General features: G+C 47.4%; 1 protein-coding gene across 1 annotated transcript; it reads right to left on the bottom strand.

Moving 5' to 3' along the window:
- Positions 1-3224: 3224 nt before the first annotated feature.
- On the bottom strand, positions 3225-23449 carry LOC142007108 (C-type lectin domain family 4 member E-like). The gene is made up of 7 exons (XM_074983646.1): positions 23366-23449; positions 10847-11053; positions 8101-8217; positions 6385-6483; positions 4332-4483; positions 3945-4078; positions 3225-3852 (listed from the first exon to the last, which is right to left on the bottom strand). The coding sequence occupies exons 2-7, from the start codon at positions 10914-10916 to the stop codon at positions 3702-3704; spliced, it is 723 nt and encodes a 240-aa protein (XP_074839747.1). The 5' UTR covers positions 10917-11053; positions 23366-23449; the 3' UTR covers positions 3225-3701.
- Between the last annotated feature and the right edge of the window lie 302 nt (positions 23450-23751).

The raw sequence follows: 23751 nt of genomic DNA, 5'->3' as shown, positions 1-23751 counted from the left end.
TCTTCTCTCATGGGTCGTGTTTTCTAGCTCTTTCATCATGTTTGTTGTTTTCCTTTGGACTTTCTCCAGTTTGTCCACATTTTTCCTGAAATGTGGTGCCCAGACCTGGACACAGTACTCCTGCTGAGGTCTTATCAGCACAAAGTAACTTGGAAGAATTACTACTTTCATTCTTACAACGCATCTGCTAATACATCTCGGAATGATGTTGGGGGAAGGGCGGTTGCAACAATGTGACACTGACTCATATTTAATTGTTAATCCACAGTGACGCATCGATGGCTTTCTGCAGTACTCCTTCCTAGGCAGTCATTTCCCATTTCGTACATGTGCAACTGATTGTTCCTTCCTAAGTGGAGCACTTAGCATTTGTCCTTATTGAACTTCATCCTGTTTACTTCAGACCATTTTTCCAGATTGTCCTAATCGTTCTGAATTTTATTTCTGTCTTGCAAAGCACTTGTAACCTCTCTCAGGTTGGTTTTCTCCAAACACTTTATAACTATACTCTCTATGCCATTATCTAAATCATTGATGAAGACATTGAACAGGACCAAATCCAGCACTGATCTGTGCAGGACCCCACTCCTTATTTCCTTCCAGCAGGACCGTAAACCAACTAAATACTTTCTGGGAACAGTTTTCTAGCCAGTTATACACCTACCATGTAGTAGCTCTTTCTAGGTTGCATTTCCCTAATTTGCACTTCTTGGGTCTGTCCCACAAAAGCTCATCACCTAATAAATTATTTTGTTAGTCTTTAAAGTGCTACTGGACTGCTTTTTGTTTTCATAGCATTCACTATGTCAGGCATCTAGTCTCCATCAGCCATCTTGGTGAAGACTGAAACAAAGAAATTAAGTACCTCTGCCATTTCTACATTTTTCGTTATTGTTTCTCCCTCTTCCTTGAGCAACGGACCTACCCTGTCCTTGGTCTTTCTCTTATTTGTAATATGCTTGTAGAACGGTTTCTTGTTTCCTTTTATCTCTTGAGCTAGACTGGGTTTTCTCTGTGCTTCTGCTTTTCTAATTTTGCCGGTCCATTCATTTACACCAGGGGTGAGCAACCTTTCCCAGGCAGAGTGCCAAAATTTGACCTTTTGACCTCGATATATGGTCCCAGTGCCAGTGCTACACCACCCTCAACCTGTGTTGTGGCAAGGTGGGGCTCCAGTGGTGGGACATGGACTCCACAATGGGGGACCCGCTCTCTGGGCCCATGCTCTGGCCCTGTGGGCTCCAGCCCCAGCCCCATGGTGAGGACTCCACACTGGGGGCTCTGTGTCCCAGTGGGGTCCCACACTCCAGGCCTGGCCCCATGCCCCAGTGGGAGCCCTGCACTCCAACCATGGCTTCACATGGTCTAGCCCCTCGCCCCACACCATGGTGGTGTAGAGACACCACAGTGTGGCAGGACCCTGTGCACCAACCCCATGTTCCAGCCCTGCACTTTGGCAGGAGCCCTGGCTCCGGCTTCAGCCTGTGCCACGGAGGGAGCCCCAGCTCCAGCCCCACACCATGGCAGGTGTGGAGACACCGCTCCGTGGCAGGGCTCCAGTCCAAGTCCCAGCCCCGGACTGCAACTGGAGCTCTGCAGTGGGGCTTCAGCCATGGCCCAGTGCTCCCGCCCACTCTCATGAAGCATGGGAGAAGGGGGAGGGGCCAGAGCTCACCTGGCGTGCCACGCTAAATCGGCTGGCATGCCGAGAGTGGCGTGCATGGTGGGAATTGCTGAGGCCTGATTTACCCTCCGAGCAGAGCTATGTTGGAACTGGGATGCAGGACAGTTAGGATGCAGCTGGAATTGTTGCACAGTGACATTCTTACATTAAGTATTTTCATATAAAAATTATAAAATCTGTGCCTTTGGTCTGTCTCAGATGGATGTACAGACACATTGTTCCCATTGGGAATAAAACAGCAGAAACTCTGCAGTTTGGGTTTGGTTTATGTGTGGTTATCCTGAGATCTGAAATGCCCATTAGAAACCACAGGTGCAAGGACTGCAGGGACAGGATGAGAGACTCCCTATTTATAGCTCTGACCTCTTCAGGGATTGGCATGTTAATACCCTAGACACAAAGACTTTACAAGGGAAGTTTACTAAACTTAGGAGCATTGAGTGGGGAAATTTTGACTAGTAACTCTCTGTTCAATTCTTTCAAGGCCAAATCCACTTGGCCCTGCACTTACCCATCCAGGTTCTTCTACCCCATGGTTTCCCAAACTGGGGATGTGAAGAAATTCCAGGGGGGCACAAGGCAACCCAGCCCCCCACATCATTCTCCCAACCCCAAGAAAGAGCCGGCCCTTGCTTCCAGCTCTCAGCCCCTGCCATTTCATGTAAGTGACTTGGCGCAGCCACTATGAAAAGCAGGCAGCTGGCGAAGGCCCATGTGGAGCTAGCTGCCTCCTGCAAAGGCGAGTGAATGTGGGTTGGGGGGGAGGATGGCGTTAGATGGGGGGCAGGCGGTGCCTGTCTTTTGGGGAGAGAAGGGGCTTGGGTGAGCGGCTCACAGGCAGCTGGGGTGGCTGGCCCACCGCTCAGGAGGGCAGCTCAGGCAGCTGGCCCTGGCAGCACTGGGGCTTGGGCGGGGAGCTTGGGTGGCTGGATCCAGGAGAGTAGGGGCTTGGGTGGCTGGCCCCAGCAGCATGGGGCTCCAGTAGGTGGCTCAGGCAGCCGCTGGTGGTCAGGTGGCTAGGGCGGCTGGCCTGCAGCTCGGGTGGGTGGCCTACAGCTGGTGGGTGAGCAGCTGGTCCTGGTAGTGTGGGGGTTCAGGCAGCAGCTTGGGCAGCTGGGTGGCTGGCCCTGGGAGCATGGGGGGCTTGGGTGGGTGGCTGACCCCAGGAACGTGGCGGGCTCAGGTGGGCAGCTCAAGCGGCTGGTGGGCAGGTGGGCGGCTGGCCCCAGCAGCACAGGGGCTCAGACAGCTGGCCCGCGGCTCAGGCCGGCATCCCCAGCAGCGTGGGGCTCAGGCGTGTGTCTCCAGCAGTGCGGGGCTTGGGTGGGCAGCCCCAGCAACACGGGGCTCAGGCAGCTGGCCAGCTTGGGCTGTGCCAGGAACCCAAAAGGTGGGGCCTCTGCCATTAGCCTGGATGGTCCACAGTGGGTCTCCTAGGATTTCCCAACTTATGAATGCAGCATCATCTTTCACATTAAATTCGTTTCTGCTATTTCTGATGTTAAATTACGTTTTTATTAAATTTCTGGGCCAAGAAAAACTAGTTGTGCTTATTTTTACTTTTAAATAATTTATGTCAATATTTTGTGTTTATTTTAAATTACAAATTGATTTTTTTTTTAAAAGCGGGGTTGGATGATGGTAAAGAAGAGGTGAGGGTGTGAAGGTTTCTCAAAAGTCAAAAGGTGGCGGGGCATGATGCCAAAAAGTTTGGGAACCACTGTTGTACGGAAAAGATGGGTAATGTTATAGTCCACCTTTGTGACATCATAAGCGGAGTTCTACAGAAAATTACCTCTTTTCCACTTCAGAATATTTTAGCAATTTTTGTTTTTCAAAATTCTTTTGTGCATAGGGGTGAGTTTGAATCCTCAAACACAGCAACCTTCCACTTCATAATTACAGCACAGATCCCACATCTGAACCAAACCCTCCAGTTGGATTTCTGTCAGCTGCTCCTAGCCAGGCCTGGGCCCTCTCTCCTTCTGGCTTCTTGTCCTGGATGCATTTTTTTCCCTCAGAAACTTGTTGCAGCAGTTTCACAAATTCTATAGGCGTTGGTGAAACATGGGACGTCATTCCAGTTCCTCATATTTGCTATGTTCTTCACATGCATGACAGTGCAGTTCTCTGCCTTGTCATTACTGGGCTCATTTTCTCTCCAGTAACTGTAAGAAGCAGATGTTCATGTGTGAGATACATATTGTTATGAGTTTTAAGGAGAAGACAGTAACTGGCCTCCATCATAGGAGATACTCACGCTTCAGTTTCATTATATGGAGTCTGATCCACCCAGCGCCACTGGCCTTCCTGTGCTGGATCTATCAGACCGATATAGTAATTCTTTCCTGATCTGTAGGTAACGGTTCTTTTTGTCCAGTTGAAAGCAAAATCCTGAATAAAAATCGTGAATTAAACCTTGCCCAGATTGAGTCGCTGAGCTGACAGTAATGGCAGGAGTCCCTGTAGTGAATGTGTGTCTGTGAGAGAAGGTGATGGCTGGGAAATCCCAGGACTGGATGAAAAGGGAGTCTGAATTCCAAGTTCACCTTCAATAGACCCCCAACTAGCAAAGTGAAGGCGGGGGGGCGTCTCCATAAAATGTGGATACTCAGCTCCCAGGAGCACCTAATCCCCGGTGAGTTACCTGCTCCCCTTCTGTGGTGATCACCACCAGGTCTGAGCCCATCCCTGTGCAGTTCCTCTGACTGTCATCCCAGGTCATGATGTCTTCAGAGAAGTAGTAGCAGCTGGCCTGAAAGTGCTCCCAGCCACTGGGGCAGCACCTCCAGACTTGCCCTGTGAGGGGAAAGAAAGTCAAGGAGAGGAAATCATAATACTGAGAGATGGACAATCCTACCTCACCTGCATCTTTGTCATCTCCTGGGGACAACACAGTACCCTGCCCTACAGTGTACTAGTGCAGAGGCTCTGGCAGTGACCTCTGAAGTCATGGGGGACCAGCGGAGAGCTGTGGGGAGCCAGGAGTAGTCAGTGGGGAGTTGGCAGGTAGCTGGGAAAGCTGCGGGGACCAGTGGGATACTGCAGGGAACCAGTGAGGAGCTGTGGGGAGCTGGGAGGAGTCCGGGGCAGCTGGCATGTAGCTGGAAGAGTGGTAAGGAACTGCAGAGAGCTGGCAGGGAGCTGTGGGGATAGGCAGGAAGCCAGCAGGGAGCTGCAGAGAGATGGCAGGGAGCTGTGGGGAAAGGTGGGGAGCTGGCAGGGACTGGTAGATAGCTGGTGGGGAACCAGCAAGCTGTAGAGAACTGGTGAGGACTGGCAGGGAACTGGCTTATCTTTTCCCATTTATTTATTTATTTATCATATTATTATTATTATTTATATTATTATCTATTATTTATCTATTTATTTATTCTATTTATTCCTACTTAATTTCTAATTACTGTTTTCTGTGGGTTATAGGTACATTATATGTACCACACGTGTGTGAACTGTATGTGTTGGGAACCTATCTCAGACTAATTGCATTACTCCTTATAGGTATTAATTCCCCTTTATAAGTTACTTTGCTATAAGTCGCACTATTTAGGGATGTAACCTGGACTTACAGTGAAGACCCCCTGTACAGACCAGGCAGTGCACACCATCTACGGTAGGTGACCTGTTCTAACTGTGCATCTGTAAACCCTCCTCTGGAAAAAGGCAGAATGAGTCAGTTAATGTGGTTGAACCCCTTTCCTTGCGGAGACTCATCAATAGTCAAATAGGAGGCAGGGCACATTTCCTCATCCCTGCCCTGAAATATGCTTCATTTGCTCCCCTTTAGCCATCATTCCCATGACCACTCTGTTAACCCCTTCATCCCCTGTCCAGGCTGGAGAGGTTCAGGGAGCCTAGCTGATCAACAGAGCTCACAGTTGGCAGTGCGTATTCAGATGTTCCTCTTCCCACTTTTCCTCTCTCTGGCTGCAGCTGCTCCCAGGCGCCTCCTGCGAGGTGTGCAGAGCAGGGGGTAGAGGGTGCTGATGTCAGGGTTTCCCCCGGTCCCTGTACCCAGTGTCCACAGTGTGGGGGGAGAGGGGACACAGCGTGGCTGAGGAGGGCTCGGAGCTGCTGCAGTCTACTCAGCTTGGTGCCTCTCTCTCTTACACACACACAGAGTTCTATCCACGTCACACACAGAGCCCTGTCTCTGTGTCAGACACGCGCGCACACACACACAGTCTCTTTCACTTGTACCTCCTAGCACATACTTGTATTACTGTTCTTGGGGCTTTCTGCAATGCACCTATCGTCTGAGCATTTTCATTCTTTCCAAGTGTGCTATTGTAGTGTTTTCACTGGTCAGCACACTTCAGATTTTTTAATTTTCTTATATTTGATTCTTGTGAGTAGTGAGTACTGATACGGCCAGCCTGTCCTGACTGGAGTAGTTAGCTGTATGATAACTTTTTAAAAAGACATATCAGTTTTTTTTCTTTTTGATGATGGTGCACAGCAGCACCCCTGTCTCTGCACATAACGATATTTATTGCTCACATGGATGGAAAGAGTAAGAGGGACCGTGCCAGCCACACAGAGAATGGCAGCTCACCGGGCACCAGAGGTGCAGTGCAGCTCTACCCGAATGCCAGGCAAACCACATCATAGAGGGCCCATTGACTGTTCTGCCCTGAGGCCTGAAACTGCCATTGGCAGGGCTGTTCTTCCCTCCCCTTCTCTCTTTCAGTGTTACTGACCTTTCTCCTCAGCTCTCCCCATGACACAATGCCACTCTGCAAAACTCTGGGGTAGGGTCTTGCGCTCTTCACAGCTTGCAGTTCCCTTGAGTAGGACGACTGGGAAAGGAGAAAGGAGAATTGATCCAACTATCTCCACCGTCTTTGTCCTTCTTCTCCCCCACCTGGGTGCACCCTGATTTCTTCAGCTCCTGGACATGGACTGTCCCACTGTGGCAGCCCTTTTGTAAGTCTCCTCTATTGTCCCAAGTGCCAACAGCCACCTCACCTGGGATAACAGGGCAGCTCAGCTCAGCTCTGTGTTGGGTGTGGAGACAAATTATACTGATTGACCAACCTAAGTCAACTAGACTGGGTCAGCATAGCATAGGGGTCTGCAACCTGCGGCTCCGGAGCCACATACAGCTACAACTGGTGCCCTTGTGGGGAAAGGCTCAAAACCCCCTTCCCTCATCTCTCAGATCACTTGTCTCTCTAACACAAAGGTGGATTAGAACTGGTGTCCTAATACGGCTCTAGGTATTTTCCCCTGGGCCTTCAGAGCCTCTCACACCCTTCCACTGCTCCTTAACTTCCCTGATCCTCTTGAAATTTACTTGAGTTCCCTCTAACCCGTGCAGCCACCTGGCCATGCAGCTGCCTAACAATCCCCGTAGATGGCTCAGGGTGGTCACACGGAGCACTGCTTCTGCCCACTGGCTGCGGCACGGAGCTCCATGCTGAGGCCAGGCGAGGACTGTCTTCCCCACAGTTGCAGCAGCTCCGTGGGGAAAGGGGAAGGGTGCCTCTCCCCTGGCTGAGGCAGCTCTGTGCTGTGTCCAGGTGAGGGGACAGACCCCCCTTCCCGCTGCAGCTGCTCTGTGGTGGAGAGGGAAGACAGCACTTCTCCCCTAGTCATGGCACCCAACCCAGAGCCACTGCTATTGGACAGTCACCACTTTCTGCCCCCAACCAGTCTAGCCTGGACCTGCCCCAGCTGTGGGACAGGCTCCCCTCCTCTGGCTGTGCCCTGTGGAGTTGTGGCAGATGTGGAGAGGTGGCTGTCACCTGGCTTCAAGCTGCTGCAGTGAGAGAGGTCTGGGGATAGTCCGCCCTCCGCAGGACAGCCTGAACCCTAAACCCCTCGTTCCTGGCCCCAGCTCAGATCCCACAGCTCCAGCCAGGGCCCAATCCTCTGTCCCAGCCCTGAGCCCACTCCTCAACCCCTCAGCCCCACCCCCTCCACACACTGCCCGTGAGCAGAAAGACTTTTATTATGTGATGCATCATCTCGAGATCAGTGCACACAGCAAACTTCATTTCACACATGGGCATAAGTCAGAGGGAACCCTGCCACCCACCTCCAGCCACTGCCAGATCTTCTCTCAGATCCCAGATATATTCTGCCAGAGAGACCATTTTCGTTGCTGTCCATTTCTAACCAGGTCCATCCACTCACCCATCCCCCTTTGCCAATCATGAAGTGATTGTTCCCAACAATATATTCCTCCGGGTTTTCTCCAGGCCCCAAATATTCGGGCTTCCACCCTGTACTGTCCTTTCCCCAGTCTAACAGACCCCTCTGCTGGGAATTGTCTCCTGATTGTGTCCAGAAGCGTATTTCCCTCTTTCCATCTTTCCCTCTGTCCATTTTATTCTCCGTTCTCCTCCCCCGGACATTCTCCTCAAACAACTCCCCCACCCCCCACCTTGGACAACCAGCATGTACATACTTACCAACGAGGGCACTGAGGAGAGAGAGACACAGCAACAGCAACAGTGCTGAGACCAACCAGAGGAATCGCCAGGTGGATTTCTGAGGTGCTCTCTGAGGTGTGTCCTTCCCTGGGGGTGCTAAAGGCAAAGACAATCCCAAAGCCCAAAACAGTCAGTTTTGCTGACAGTTGCCCTGTCTGCTAGGTGTGAGCAGCTGCATGGAAAACTTACTGCAGAGATCAAATATTGACCCTCAGTCGTGAGTTTAAACATTTTTACAGGCAGGACCAGCTAGAACTCTGGGAGATGACTTCTCTAATGAAGGTCAAATTCCTAGCCAAACTCCCCACCTCCAGCCCGTACATGGGAACAAATATTCCAATCACAGGTATTCAGGACAGAAGTTAAGTGTTTGAGAGGCAGTGTCTCAGGGAGGTCTTCATGTATCACCACAGCAGGCTCGTAACACTCTGAGATCCAGCTGCAAAGCACTATATAAAAACTAGATATTATTATAATCTCACATGAGCTACATAAAGCTTTTTTTAGGGCACCCCCAGAGCACTTTGCACTCCTCCAAGAATGTTTTATTGTTCTAACTCCTATTTCCTCCACATGCATTTGGATCTGTAGGTTGGGGTGGGATAGGTAATGCACCAGCAGGTGAAATAGGCTCCTGCTGTGTAGTGGTTGTATTTCGAAATAGCTAAGTGTTGTTTCAAAATAAATTTTTGTGTGAAGCAGCTTTATTTCAAAACGGCTATACTGGAATAGATCTTCCAAAATAGCTTATTTCGAAAAAGGGCTGCAGTGCAGACATAGCCTTTGGCTAGGTCAACATTTCATTCCACTTTTGGAAGCAGACTGCAAATGAGCAAGATCAAAAATCAAATGAGGTGCAGATTTACATATCTCGTGCCTCATGTGCACATTTTCGTGTGATATCTCATGTGATCTCACTTCTGGAAGAGGCTTTTCTAGAAGCGAAAACTGCCATGTAGATGGGGTTCCTTCAAAAACAAACCCTGTTTTCAAAAGCACCCTTCTTCCAACTTTGTTTCTGGGTTTGTTTTCCAAGGAACCCCATCTACACAGCTGTTTTTGCTTCTGGAAAAGCCTTTTCTGGAAGCAAGAGCACATGAGAATATGCAAATGAGGTGCGAGATATGTAAATCCACACTTTATTTGTTTTTTTGATCTTGCTCATTTGCATTCTGCTTCCAAAAGCAGAGTGCAAGGTAGGTGTAGCCTCTATGTCCTTCTTCCACACACAGGTTTGTGAAATAAAGTGAGTGGGCAGGAGTGTGGGGAGATACCTGAGGAGCTGGCGATACAGAAGATGCAGTCTAGCATAGTCAGTAGCTCCTTCCACCCTTATTCACTCAAGAACAGGATTTAGGGACATTAGGCAGCCACTTGTTAGCAACCCTGGGAGCTTGAGAATCAGGGAGAACCACAGCCAAAGCTATCTGTGTCCAGCTGCCTCACTATAGAATCCTTTCTAGGTACAACACAGCTCAGCTGAGTCCTCTGTCTTCCCTGAAGTGGGGGGTTGGGGAGTGACGACACCACAGGTATTAGGGGGAGCAATGGCACATGTAGAGAAAAGAGCACTCACTGAGGGACTGGCTGCTGCAGGTCCCAGTGGGGAGCACTGGAAGAAGACAGGATCATGGAGAATAAAGGCGTGGACTAGAGGCAGCACACTCATAGCAGGAGAAGAGTAAAGTGATGGGAGCACTAATAACTTGTGACAGTCTCTGGAGAGGCTGTAATAGATGAGGGTTGGGTCTAGAGAGACCCAATTTTGTTTCCTAGTTCAGTTTGTAATTCTTAAGTCACCCAGTAAGAGCAGGAGGCAGGGTAATGGAGAGTCTATAGCCACGCTCTGATAGCACACCCTGCTGGGCAAGTGTACATATTACTCCAAACATGCACGGTGAGTACACCCATCATTATTGAGGCTGGTTGGAAATTGCCCACGGAATCTTGTTTTAAAATAGAAAATTGGGATTTTTTCACACCTCCCTCCCACTCCCACTCCTCCTCCTTCCCTCCTCCTATTTTCTCCTCAGCTCCCGCTACTTTTTCCACCATGCCCTTTAATGGGGTTTGTGTGGTTGTGTCTGTGCATGATCTACGCAGGGGAGACCAGGAGGCCTCTTCCTCTGGGAGGTTTGTAAATCCCCTGACTCACTCCCTTCTTCCCCATTCCAAAGGTAAAATAGTGATTGTTCTGATTCATTTTTATGACCTTCTTGGATAAGTCACCTCAGACAGGGATTTACCTAGCTACCTGTCTATCACTGTGGTCCCATCAAAGTGAGCTGCTCAGCAGTAGCCAAGGAGGCAGTGCAGCTCCACCATCAGTGACAGGGAAATCACACCATACTCTCTTTAGTGCTGGTGCTGTTATTTTTTCCATGCAGTTCCCGAGAACCTATTCAAGTCGGGTTCTGACATGCCCTAACCTCTAATGCCCTCAGTGGATCTCCTCTAGATATTTCCCTCCCTGTATCTCTATTAGACTCACAGCTGGTTTTTTTATTCCATGCACCCTAGAAATTTCCCTTCATCACTTCCAAGGTATTGGCAATAATCTCATCCACACCACCATTATCTCTGGGTCAGATGGCAGAAGGCTCTGATGAGCAATTTTCTGATTCTTCTGAGCCAGGCTGTGCCCCTAGCCTAGGGCTAGATGGGAACCAGTGCCACAAAAGTGAAAACCTTCATTGCCCATTCGCCTAAATAGTCTATAGATTACCTTTGATCTCTGCAGGTGGTGATGGGACATTCTTGAACTTTACTTCAGTGTAAGTAACTTCTGATGCCATTTGGAGGTTGTTGCCAATCCCTCTTCTTTATATATTTATATTTGTATTGCACTTAGAACTGATCTTTTAATTCCCTAGAGCCACAGTCCAGTCACAGAGTCCTTCTCATCTGGATTGCCTGACACTCCTTCTCCCACCTGTGAAAAGAGAAGACACAGGGAGAGGAAAGCCCTTAAGATGAACTAGGAGGTGCTGAAGCTGGAGATATGTCTCAGGCAGTTCGTGGGTCCCTTCTGTCAGAAAATCAGCCTGGTTTATGTAAATGAGAAACGGGAACACAAAGGCTGAAGGGGAAGTCACGCCCTCCACTGCGTCTCTGACCATACACACTCAGTCATCTCCCAGCCAGTAAGAGTTCCTGCCTTCACTCATCTCATAGAACTGGAAGGGACCTTGGGAGGTCATTGAGTCCAGCCCCCTGCCCTCTTGGCAGGACCAAGCACCATCCCCCCTTTTTTTTTTAAATCAATTTGCCCTAGATCCCAAAATGGACCCTCTCAATGATCAAGCTCACAACCCTCAGTTTAGCAGGCCAATTGTCAAACCACTGAACTGTCCCTACCCTCTCTACCCCCACTATATTTTAAGCCCACTTTACATCACAGATTAAAAAGAGCAACAAATAACCAAGACTTCAGCTTTCTATATCTGTAAGATGCTGAGCAGTGTTTGCATTGCAACATTAAGCGAAGATCCATTCCTTCCTTCACTGTGTAAGGACACACCACCAGAGAAGTAAACAGTATCACCCACCCCAAATTTCCAAAAATCATGAGTTAGGCTGCCAAAAATGAAGACATTGACTTTAACAGCATGAGTTAATGTAAAAATAATAGATTTGACATTCTGTTTGTTTGCCATGTGCTTTTTGAGCCTCTCAGGTGCACTGGGGTCACATTTTGAAATTCTTTTCACAGCCACAAGAGCTAGAAACTTACTTTTCCTTTAAGAATGAAGGCTGAAATCGTCACACATCCACTTTACTCCAGCCTTCAAGAAAAACAGTAATTATCCTGAGCCTCATGACAAACTCATGAGAGAGCTGGCAGCCTTGAAGATTGAATTATGGAACTGATCAAATACTCAAAGAGAACCTTCTTCAGTATAGAAATAACCTCCTAACTGGTCACATCCACCAACTGCCACCTCCTGCCCCAGCCTGGATCCCAGATGGGTGTCATTGAACAACCCCAATCCATATGCAACAAGGACACCATTGTGAAATAATTTTTTCTGAACCCTCTCTTCTGGCCTACAAACATTCCCGCCCACCGGCTTATCATCAGAAGCAGTCTCCCCACAGACCTAGAAACAGCAGCACAAAGAACACCTCCCACAACACAGCATTCAAGATTGAGGGGTCCTACATGTATCTCTTACAACAAGTGGCATGCCTTCTTCAGAACTCTAAATGCCCTAATAACAACTATACAGGTGACACCCAGACAATCAGTGGGCTCTCAACTGAACTCACAAAGAAAATGACAAAGGACAAAAACATCCTGTCACCTGTGGGTGAACTCTTTTCACAAAGCAGTCACTCTGTATCTACCTGCCAGTCCTCATCCTCAAACCGCACCTTTCAAAAGCCTAGGAGCTTAAATTGATAACTTTGCTAGACACTGTAAATCATGGACAGGGAGGAGATACAGGCGTTATACCTTATAACAAGAGTCTATAACCCACCACCAACCTTCCCCTCACTGTGGAGGGGTGACAGAAGGAGCAAACATCCCAATTTTGGCCCAAGACCATCTCATGACAGAGAATGTCAGTAGAAAGTCTACTTCTCCCTATGCCGCAGGCTCTTGTGGATCACCATGGGCATTTCACGGACCTCAGAGCAAGGTGGTCTGGAAAGGTGCATGTCTGTGCATCTTCAGGAACACTAGCCTACACAGAAAACTACAAGCAGGGACTTTCTTTCCAGACCAGAAGATTCCCGGAGGGGATGTTGAAATACCCAGAGTGATCCTGAGAAGCCCAGTGTACTCTCTTCTCCCATGGCTCATGAAGCCTTACACTGAAAATCTGGACAGCAGCGAGGAGCACTTCAAGAACAGGCTCCAGAGGTACGGAATGTGCCTTTGGCAGATTAAATGTGTGCTGGTGCTGCTTTTATGGCGAGTTAAACCTAAATGAGGAAAATGTTCCCAAGGTCCTACCATCCTGCTGCATGTTCCATGAAATTTGTGATGCTAACGGGGGAAATTTTCCCCAGGGTGGATTACTGAGGCAGATCACCTGGTGGCTGATTTTGAAAAGCTGTATACTATGGCTATTAGAGAGGCACAATGGAGGGTTGCTGGAATCAGGGCCACTTTGAGGCAACATTTTGAAAACAAACACCAGTAATATGTATTTCTGTATATCAATCTGGCATACAGTTTTCTTGTTTTTCCTAAAAATTGTGATGATTCCTAAGTGGTATTTGTATCAAGCAAATGATTGAACTGAATCTGTATGTAACCACAAACATTAATCACTATGTGCAGCACACAATTCTTGTTTGGAGAGTTTGTGTTTTATTGAATGCCAAGTAACATGCACAAAAGGTGTGGTGGGGCGGGGTGGGGTGGGAGATAAGAGTGCTGGGCAGCATAGCCTCTCACAGCTGTGTGTAAGCCCACCTATCATTGTGGAAGCTACCTAAAGAAGCAAATGAAAGGGGTACTGAGGTGTGTGGGAAGTTGCAAGGAAGGCATCAGTTCAGCAGCCTCTCTTTCCAAACTGCTGTGAAAATTCCTCTTCAGAAATGGCTAAATGTAGTGCCTTGCATGTTGAATAGTAACAGAGAGATAGTCATGCTAGTCTATATTCTATCAAAACAAAAAAGCGGTCCAGTAGCGCTTTAAAGACTAACAAAATAGTTTATTAGGTGATGAGCTTTCATGGGACAGACCCACTTCTTCAGATCATAGGCATACTACAACAGACTCAATATTTAAGGCACAGAGAACCAAAAATAGTAATCAAGCTTGACAAATCAGAAAAATATAATCACTAGCACAGCTATCTCTCTGTTACTGTTCAACATGCAAGGCACTACATTAGCCGTTTCTGAAGAGGAATTTTCACAGCAGTTTGGAAAGAGAGGCTGCTGAACTCTCTTTTATATTCAAATTCGACACATTAACACGTGGTTTGAACTGGGATGGGAATTTTTTAGGTCATTATAGAGGCTCTTTTGCATACTTTGCTTTATATAATTCTTAACTCTTGCCCCTTCTGCCCCCCTGCTCTCTGATTTGCTCACCTTGATAATATTTTTCTGATTTGTCAACCTTGATTTCTATTTTTGCTTCTCTGTGCCTTAAATACCGAGTCTGTTGTGGTATGGCGATGGTCTGAAGAAGTGGGTCTGTCCCACAAAAGCTCATCATCTAATAAACTATTTTGTTAGCCTTTAAAGTGCTACTGGACTGCCTTTTTGTTTTGATAGGTTACCCATGACTGATTTTTATGTTTACAGTAGAAATACTACAGTGGCACCAATACTGCTGTGCCTTTGTACTATGTCTGGTGAAGATGCTCGTGGAAGAGAGTTTGCTCATCAGCATAAAGAAAACACCTTTGTGGCTGTGTCTACACTTGCATTCCTCTTTCGAAAGAGGCATGCAAATGAGGTAAGTCGAAAATGCAAATGAGGTACACATTTGCATATTTGTCACCTTATTTACATATTCTAAGTTCAAAAGAGCTTCTTTCAAAAGAAGAAAGCCAGTGTAGACGCTGCTCTTTTGAAAGTAAACCCATCTTTGAAAAAATCCTTCTTCCCTTTATTTAATTGGACGAAGGATTCTTTGAAGATGGGGTTTACTTTTGAAACAGCAGCATCCACACTGGCTTTCTTCTTCCAAAAGACGCTCTTTCAAAATTAGAATATGCAAATGAGGTGTCAAATGTGCAAATTTATACCTCATTTGCATTTTCGATTTACCTCATTTGCGTAGCTCTTTCAAAAGAGGAATGCAAGTGTACACGCACCCTGTGAGAGGCAGTAGCTGTGTCTGCAGGAGATCTGTTCACCCTGGTGCTTAGGTCAGTGTAAGTTACATCAGTCAGTGGGGAGGCTTATTCACACCCCTGGGTGACATAAGTTATACCCACATAAATGCAGTGTATACAGGCTTTATGCCTGGTCTATGCTACAGGGTAGAGTTGATATTAGCCACATTACATTGACTGTATAAACAATTAGTCCACACCACCAAGCCTCTTCAGTTGATTTTAAAGGGTTTTAAAGCTGATATTTGTACTCCATCAAAAGGAGAGGAGTAGCGCTAAATTCAACCTTGTATGGTCAATTCAGGGTGAGTGGAGATAGAGTGCTATTAAAGTTGATAGCGGCCTCAAAGAAGTGTTCCGTAGTGCCCTGACGTGACTGGCTCTTTAAGCTCCACTGATTTCAAGGTACACAGGAAAAGCCCTGGGAAAGTTTGAGTTTCCCTTCCTGCTTGTGCAGTGTGGCAAGCAGAGCTACCAGCACATCTCATCACGCATACCCACGGCCAAAAATGAACTCCAGCATTGAGTGTCCCAGAGATCTTGGATCTAATTATGGTGTAGGAAGAAGAATCAGTTCAGGCAGAACTCAAAAACAGCCCTAGAAATGCTGATATTTATGCAAAAATCGCACAGGGCGTGTTGGAAAAGGGGTACTGCAGGGAGACCCAGCAGTGCTGTATGAAGATAAAAGAACAGAGGTAAGCATACCAGAAGACAAAGGAGGGCAAATGATCACTCCAGGTCAGAGCTTCAAATGTTGTTACTATGAGCAGCTGCATGGAATTCTAGTGGGGATCCCGACCACTGTCCCAAAGCTGCCTGTGCATACCTTGTAGCTGACCCTTCCTTGCAGCTAGGGGTAAAAATAAAGAGAACATTGTAGTATATGAGGAGGAGGAAGAAGAGGAAAATGCTCAGCAGGCAAAGCACAGAAGCAGATCTTACTACCAGCTGGGGCCTTTTCATTACTTGGGGCCAATCTCCTCCCAGGCCACACTGCTGACAGACCTTGCTGGCAAGGAGGGCACTTCTGGTGAATTCATGTTTGTAAACATGCCATAGTGAGGTAAATTGAGTCATGCTGGTGTGTTTGATCAGGCCTGAGGGGTACATTGGAGGCACTCTGCCTACATAGCAGGTGCTCCCCAGAAAAGTTTATTCATGTGTCTGGAGATGGAATGGGAATCCTCCCTGCTCATCTCCTGAGAGCCCTTGGAGAGGTACTTTTCAACCCTTCTCACAAGGTTTCTGGGGAGGCCTGCCTTATTCTGTCCCCCATGGTAGGACACTTTACCAGGCCACGCAAGCTGCAAGTAATCTGGCATCATTGCAGCACAAAGCAGTGCAGCATACAGCTCTGCTTTCTGCTCAGATTCAGTCAGCATCCACTCCCTTTCACGTCCTCTGATTCTTATTAAAGTAATGTCCCACATGGCAAGAAACAGGGGAGACTGTGTGAAGGGATCATCCTGCAGAAATGTGAACCTTCCCTTGCAGCAGTGCTCAGCATGCTGAACAACCCCAGCACATGACCAGCATGTGGGGCAAAGGGAGCAGCCAGCACACATGTTGTCCCAAAGCAGCTCCAGAACATGCCCAGGCAGCATACTGCAGGGGGAGAGCCCAGAATGGAAGGAGTGGAGCAGCCAGCATGCAGTGCAGGGTCACTGCAGACCAGAGCTGCTTCACTCTAGCCAGAGCAGCCCTGTTCCACATGGGCCATCCACTGGGGACCGAGGCTGCTCTGGCTGGGTTACTGAGCATACACACACCCTGCCACGGTGTGCAGCTGCACCCTCCACCCCACCACTTGTGCCCTCCACCCCACCCCCATCACTCATCACAGCACACACCATGAATTTCTTGACTGTCTCTATTGCCTCAGTATCCTAAATAAAAATGAATGATTTTAGAACAACAGGGTCTTTATGGTTTGTGCCACACGCATCTGGGAAGTGGGACAAAATATGAGACAGTACATGTCTGCAGGGGCCACCTTGTTAAGAGTAACATGTGTACATTATTGTCTGCTTGTTCATGAAACTGATTTTCAAAGCCTCTCTGATTCACGGTGTCCCTCAATGTGCTCTCCTTATTGTGTGTATGGTTGACTGCTCATAATTAGCACCTAGGCACCCTGCCTCAATTCCCCATGCTGCAATAAATCTTTTCCTCTATTTTCACAAATATTATTGAGCACAAAACATGCAGCCACCACCACAGGAATATTGCTTTCATTGAGGCCCCACAAAGTCAGCAGACTCCAGAACCTGGCCTTTAAACATCCACAAGCACATTCAACTTCCATTTTACACTTTCTCAGCCTATAGCTGAATTGTTTTTTACTGCAGACAAGGAAGACCGTGTATGGCTTCCTGAGCCATGGTATCAAGGAGTAGGATGGGTTTCCAAGGACAACTCTTGGTATCTCCACATCCCCAATAATAATTTTTTGGTCTGGGGAGAAAGTTCTATCTTGTACCTTTCTGAAGAGACCTGCTTTCCTAGAGGTGTGAATGTGAGGCACCTTGCCTGACCACCCCAGGCTGATGTCAGTGAAATGACCCTTGTGATCCACCAGAACCTGCACCACCAAGAGGAATTACCCCTTGCAGTTTATGTACTCTGTGGCAAGGTGGTCTGGTGCCAAGATAGTGCTGTATGTTCCATCTGTTTGCACACCACAGTTAGGGAATTCTATTGCAGAAAAGCTGTCCACCATCTCCTGCACGTTTCCCAGATTTGCTGTTTTCCAACTTGGATCACAACAGCCCCCACACTGTAGATTTACCCACTCCAGACTGATTTCCCACTGAATGGTAGCAGTCTGGCATTTCAAGTTTCTGATGACAAGTTACAAACTCCAGTGTTTTGGTCTTATCAGGCATCAGGTGCATAACCGAGGATGCCAAAGGGGGAGGGGCGGCAGGAACTGTGGGATGGCTATCCTCAGTGGGCTCCTCTTAATGTCATAGGCAGTCATGCTACTGGGGACACACTCTGTTGACCTAATGCCTCAGTAAGAACAAGTACCTTCAATTTTGTAGTTTCAGGCACTATAAGGTTGAATTTGTAGTAGTGTACCCATGAACTCAGTAAATACACTGGGGAAATGGGGTAGCTTTAGAATGGTGTTATGTTACCTGAAGGACACAGAGCAAAGTGAGACACTATAAAAAACCAAAATCTTTAAGATTTATAGTTGGTGGCAGCTATCAACTATTCAATTAAGTCTGCTTTGCCATTAAAAATAAAGAGAAAAGATAAATAAGAAAGGAAGAAAGAGGCTGGAGGGAAGAGATCTGCAATCACTCCCTAGAAGAAAAGGAAATTGGACAAAGGGACAAAAGAGGAATTCTGGGAGAGAGTAATCCTTGGGGGTCCTATACTGCATCCTCACAAGAGGCCTAACGGTGAAATAACCACAAGGATCAGAGGATGGTAAACCCAGAGATAGGAAAAGAGATAGAGTGCTGAGGTAGGAAGGAGCCCAGGGAAACTGTAACAAGATCTGAGACTGAGCAGATCTAAGTTGCTAGTCATAATATCTCTGAGCTGGAGCCCAGAGTAGTGGTCAGGCCTGGTTTTCCATACCAGACACTGGCAAAGTGGCACCAGGCCTGGGGATGATACAGAAGAGGGCCTGAGACAGCAAAGAGACAACTCATCCAGTGGGACTTTGTTACTCCAGAAAGTAGGGTGGAGGGAAAGTGGGGAAAAGAGATTTACACAGTGATCTACCAGGAGGCCTGAGCTGCAAAGAGAGACCCACACCACCGCTTGAGCAACTGATGAGCAGGGGTGCCATGCGGCGTGAAAGCTAATTCCCAGCCCTACCCAAAGGCTGTCCACTTGTGATCAGTAAAGCCCTTTACAACAGTGCTCTTAGGCAGCCTGGGGGCCAAAGGTGGCTCACCAAGGCCCCTGTATGGCCTGCCAGCTCAGCTTTAAATTGTTAATAATTAAATTCATAATACAGTGCTGCACTGCTATAAGTTGCATGGGACTTCCCTAGTAAATACCTGAAATCTGTGCCCCAGCGCTAATTAAGCACTGACTGAGTTGCCAGAGTCCAGTATTTCTGGCCAGGCACCAGCTCTGAAGGTGATGGCTCTGCCAGCATCAGGGCAAAAATTAAGGATCTCATGATTTGGCCTTGCCATCCTTACTTCCGTGCTGCTGCTGGCGTCAGGCTTCCTTCAGAGCTTGGCAGCTGGAGAGTGGTGGCTGCTGGCTGGGCTCACAGCAGTGGCAGAGCTCAGAGCCACCGAGTCCAGAGGTGGTGGCTCAGCCCCGGCAAGCCCAGCACAAATTAAGCACTACTTACTGCATCTCAGTGTCTCAAAAGAGTGCCGGTTACAACTGAGTTAGGACACCACCAGTTTTTCATTGATGAGGGAAATGGAGCCAAAAAAGAATGCAGGAGGAAGCAAATGTCACAAATTCAAAAGTGAAAACTGAACTTTTAGCCCACACAGGACAACAGATTTTCTTTTTATCATGGCACCTCATTTAAATGCAAAACCCCTGTGTTCATTACGCCAAACTCCTGTATCTGCCTGTAAGTTTATCAACAGAATCAAAGCAGTGTCACTTTAACAAGACCTATCATGCTAGGATCGTTACAGTTGTAAAACATGACAAAACTGAACATGAAAAGTCTTTTTATTGTACTTCAGATGTCATTCTCATAACATCATTGATATTACAGAGAAAAGCAACAACTGTTTCTTTTTGAATAATGTTGGTACAGAATGAACCTCTATAATCCGGAACTCTCTCATCTGGCAACATCCATCATCTGGCATGCTTTTTAGCTAGCCAGACAACCACTTATCATGGGTGTGGCCAAGTTTCCCATGGTTCCATAAAGTTTGTATCCAGCCACCAGTCCTGGTTGTCAGTGTTTCTGTGCTGCTACTCAGCTCTAATTTACCCCAAAATGTCTTCTAAGAGACTAATAAGCAGTGGAAGAGTTGGTAATCTACTAGACAATGTTGACCTCCCATTGTCTGGCAAATTCTCTTGTTTGGCACTGGTCAAGTCCCGAAAATGCCGGACAAGAGCGGCTCCATCTATATTGTGTGCCAAATGGGTTAAGGAGTGTGTGCTGGAAACGCTGGAGGAGCTTTATGCAGGAGATAAAAACAAAGATGACTTTGTGAACCCTATGAAGCAAGTTCCCCTCCTCTGATTCCACAGCAATGTGAAGACTGGAGGAATTTATGAGGACTGCTTGTCAGCTCTGCATTCCAAATTTTAAAAATGCCAAATGGATGCCTCTTGCAGAGAATGAATCAAGCAATTTAAATGACACGGCCAAGCTATTGCTGTCTGTTAGGTTTTATAATGGTGAAATTTTCAAGGAAGAATTGTGCTTAAAACCATTAGAAACCTACACCACATATGCAACTCAGTCAAGCCAAGCCATGGCATTCTTACAGTGATGCTGAAAGCACAAAGACCTCCAGGAAGCTGAGTCATTTTGCAGTCCTCAACAGTGAGTGTCATGGTTTGTGGCTGTGCACTTTGCAGCCTAGTGGACTGACTCTAAAATGCTCCTGAAAATGCCTTGTAGGCAAAATTCAGAGAAGTGGGGGCATTGTTATTTCTGGATTCAGTATGCTGATAGGTTTCAGAATAGTCAGTCTGGCCAGCTAGCGTTTAACAATGGTCAGCTCAAACTACCTTTCTGAAACTGGGTTTTCTACCACGATTATTACAAAAACCCCCACCCCAGTCATCTGACAGATGCAGATCTTCACCAGTGCATGCCCCTTGCCCTGACCACCAACAAACCATGCCAACAAAGCTTGCTAGAGGCTGCTGATGGTACCTCTTCCAAGAGTGACTGCCACAAAAATAGGTAAGAATTTTGGTTTATACCTCTGTTAAAATATAGACTAGCACTTACATTGGAATCAAAGTTTATTTATTGCGACCTGAAGGGGATGTTTTATTATTTTTTGTCACTCTGATGTGCAGATAGCCCACATCTAGTCATATAACTCTCATGCTGGCCTGGGGGTTGAGCTCACTGAGCACCTAGGCTTCACAGAGTGACTCAGTGGTGAGTATAGCTTAACGTCACGTGTGGCCAAGGGCAATCTGTGTTCAGCACTGGGTCAGACACTGGGGGTGTCTTCACTGATAAAATAGGCTGAGCATCCAGCCCATGTTGAAATCAACAGAAAAACTAGCACTACTTCAGTGGTCCTGGGGTTAGGTCCCATCTCTTTGGTTTGGTGAGTTTTTATATCCCTTTCCTCAAACCTGTTACTTTTCTTCCATTTCTTTCTCTCTGCCCTTCCCCCTGTTAGAGCCCCCTGTGTTATTCAATGTTGGTTCAATGCCCAGCACAATCAGACCGCTGTCCTGACAGGCACCTGTAGGAGCTATTACCACAAAACACTTAATGCCAAGAACAGTGATGCTCTTGTGTAGGGACAGATCCTACCAGATCCCTGGCCCTTTTCATTTGATGAGAAACAATGACATTCCACACACATCCCATTGTTCTGGCCCAACCAGACTCTGACCTTGTTTTAAGTTATGAGGAGAGGAAGCTGTACATCAAATTCGGCGGTCCTAGCTCTTTCCCTTTTGGGGGAGTTCTTGAACAAATGGACTCACAGACAGATGCACAAAATCTCTAACATATATAGTAAGATGCTGTGTGGGAAAGGGGGAATCGAGATTTACTGAGTCCCAGAGAAGGAGTTTTAAGAAGAAGAAGAAGAAAATAATTTAGACAGGAATTTAATGGAGAGAGGAAAAAGGATCATGAAGGCTTGCTCAGGAGGGAGTATCAGAGAGTGGCTCAGGGGAAAAGGAACTGGGCTTGTTTCGGGTAAGTGGGGCCATCGTGTTGGTTGTTAGGTTCGGGGGAGCTTGTGGTAGGTAGGGCTTATGAGAGGGAGAGTGGAAGAGGGACAGGGAAGGTGCAATACTGGAGGAAGAGGATGATTTGGGTATTGAAGAGAGCACACTCATGGGTAGAGATGAGGAATCAAAGCACACATGTTACAGAGAAGTAGGACACTGCAAACAGAACTGGGAGCATGTATCTGAACGCCCTTTCTGGAGAGCCATCCCTGCCCCCTCCCTACCCTCAGTCATGTGAGGCCCACAGCATACCAAGTTCCCTGATTTTTATGAAGCATTATGTGCTAGTTTCAGTTCCTCTTTTTAGCCAAGTGTGACAAAAGCAGGGGTAGAAGAGCTGAGGAGAAATGAAGCTGCTTCAGCTCACATGTTCCTTGGGATGAGGTATGTGCTGCTTCGTTCCCTAGTCTCTAGTCAGGAAAGTATGAATAGGACACTGTGCCCCCAAGTTGGCTAAGGAACGGGCATTCAAAGCCAGCAGGAAAACACTGCTGCACATTGCACAATATCAGAAATTCCACTCAGACTAACCTTCCTGCATCCAAACTGCCCTAAAGGGCAGAGTTTCTATCCTCCCAGAAAGAGACTGTTTTTCTGATTAGATATTAGGTGCCGTTTTTGCTTCTGGCCATGGAAAGGCTGGAAGTATACTGTGAGCAGTCAGGCCCTCACCCATCCCAAGTGGATATGAATGTGGCAGGATGTGGGAAGAGAAGAGTTACTCAGAGACTACATGCAGGGTTCACCTCCAAAAAATAATAGTAAACTTAGCATGCCCACAAACCTGCTCTCTTGGGGAATTCCCAGATAACATGGTGATTTCACTAAGGCAATGTCTATCTACACAACCTTTGTTAGGTTGACTTCCAGCGATCACAGGAATTACTGAAGTTTTAACTGTCCAACTGTCCTCTGCTTGGTGGTGTGTGTCCTCACCAGCAACATTTCCAAAGACATAAGAGTGGCAGTGTGGGGGGACAAGACCCCAGGCTGTCAGATCAGGGCTGAGCTCTCAGCTGAGAGCTCAGCTACCAGTTGGGCTCTCAGCACCTTGCAGAGCTCCCAGCTTCCCATGGGAGGGAGTTCCATGCAAACTGGGGAGTGGGACCTCAGGTGGCAGTCAAGTTCCAGCTGAGAGTTCTGCTGGGAACCCAAAGCTAGGGCTCACCGTGCCGGGCAGCAAGGCTGCAGATGTTAGCACTGCTGGGACACACTGCTGGAACTCACATGCACACTCACCCCTTCCCCACAAACCCTACCTATCTTCAAAACAGGGACCCTGCCAATGGAGAATTTGACATTCTTGTTGTCATATTAGAGGGGTTTCTGGGCACCACTGGGAGGGTCAAATCAGGGCAAATTGCTTAAAGACAGGGCTACTTATAGCCCAAGACTGAGGGCCCTCCCCTATAAGGCACAACATACCAAAGAGCTTCTGTTGCCATGTTAGCTAGCAAGAAGTCATACAAGCAATCCCCTTACATGGGTCAGCTTCCCCAATGCCTCAACCAGTACCCATCCTTACACAGATGAGAGGTTATGAAAAGCAATCTCACCACATCCGTACAGGTTCTTCTGATCCCCAAAGGTCCAGTCACTTTCCCAGGATAAGGGTTCTGTCGAAGAAGGGGGGCTTTCACCAACAGAACCCTGTCTGCACAGCTGTTTGGTTTTTTTGCCAAAATCTTTCTCAACAACACAATCATGTGAGATTGTGCAAAGAAACGCAAAATGTATACATCAGCACTTCATTTGCAATGCTGGGTTCCCTCATTTGTATTCCTCTCTCATGAGAGGAATTCCGTGTAGACGTAGCCAGGCTTAATTTACTTGTAGGAGTCTTATTATTGGTGATGGTGAATGAGGAAGAAAACCTCAGGGGGCATCTGCAGGGCTGGAAATAAGTAAAATCTCATTTTACTTGGAAGCATTAAGTGACAAG

This window comes from Carettochelys insculpta, chromosome 1 (genome assembly GCF_033958435.1).
Source record: "Carettochelys insculpta isolate YL-2023 chromosome 1, ASM3395843v1, whole genome shotgun sequence".
In the NCBI taxonomy this organism is placed as follows: domain Eukaryota; kingdom Metazoa; phylum Chordata; order Testudines; family Carettochelyidae; genus Carettochelys; species Carettochelys insculpta.
The sequence above is the reverse complement of the archived record's forward strand: the minus strand, read 5'-3'. Positions and strand labels throughout refer to the sequence as shown.

What these genes read in the sequence shown, in the direction of transcription:
- LOC142007108 (XM_074983646.1), bottom strand. Translation starts at nt 10,916, where the DNA reads ATGGCATCAGAAGTTACTTACACTGAAGTAAAGTTCAAGAATGTCCCA. An exon ending in TCACCACAGAAGGGGAGCAG is followed by an intron (nt 4,079 to 4,331) that starts GTAACTCACCGG and finishes ATTTTTATTCAG; the next exon opens with GATTTTGCTTTCAACTGGAC. An exon ending in CCATATAATGAAACTGAAGC is followed by an intron (nt 3,853 to 3,944) that starts GTGAGTATCTCC and finishes TGCTTCTTACAG; the next exon opens with TTACTGGAGAGAAAATGAGC.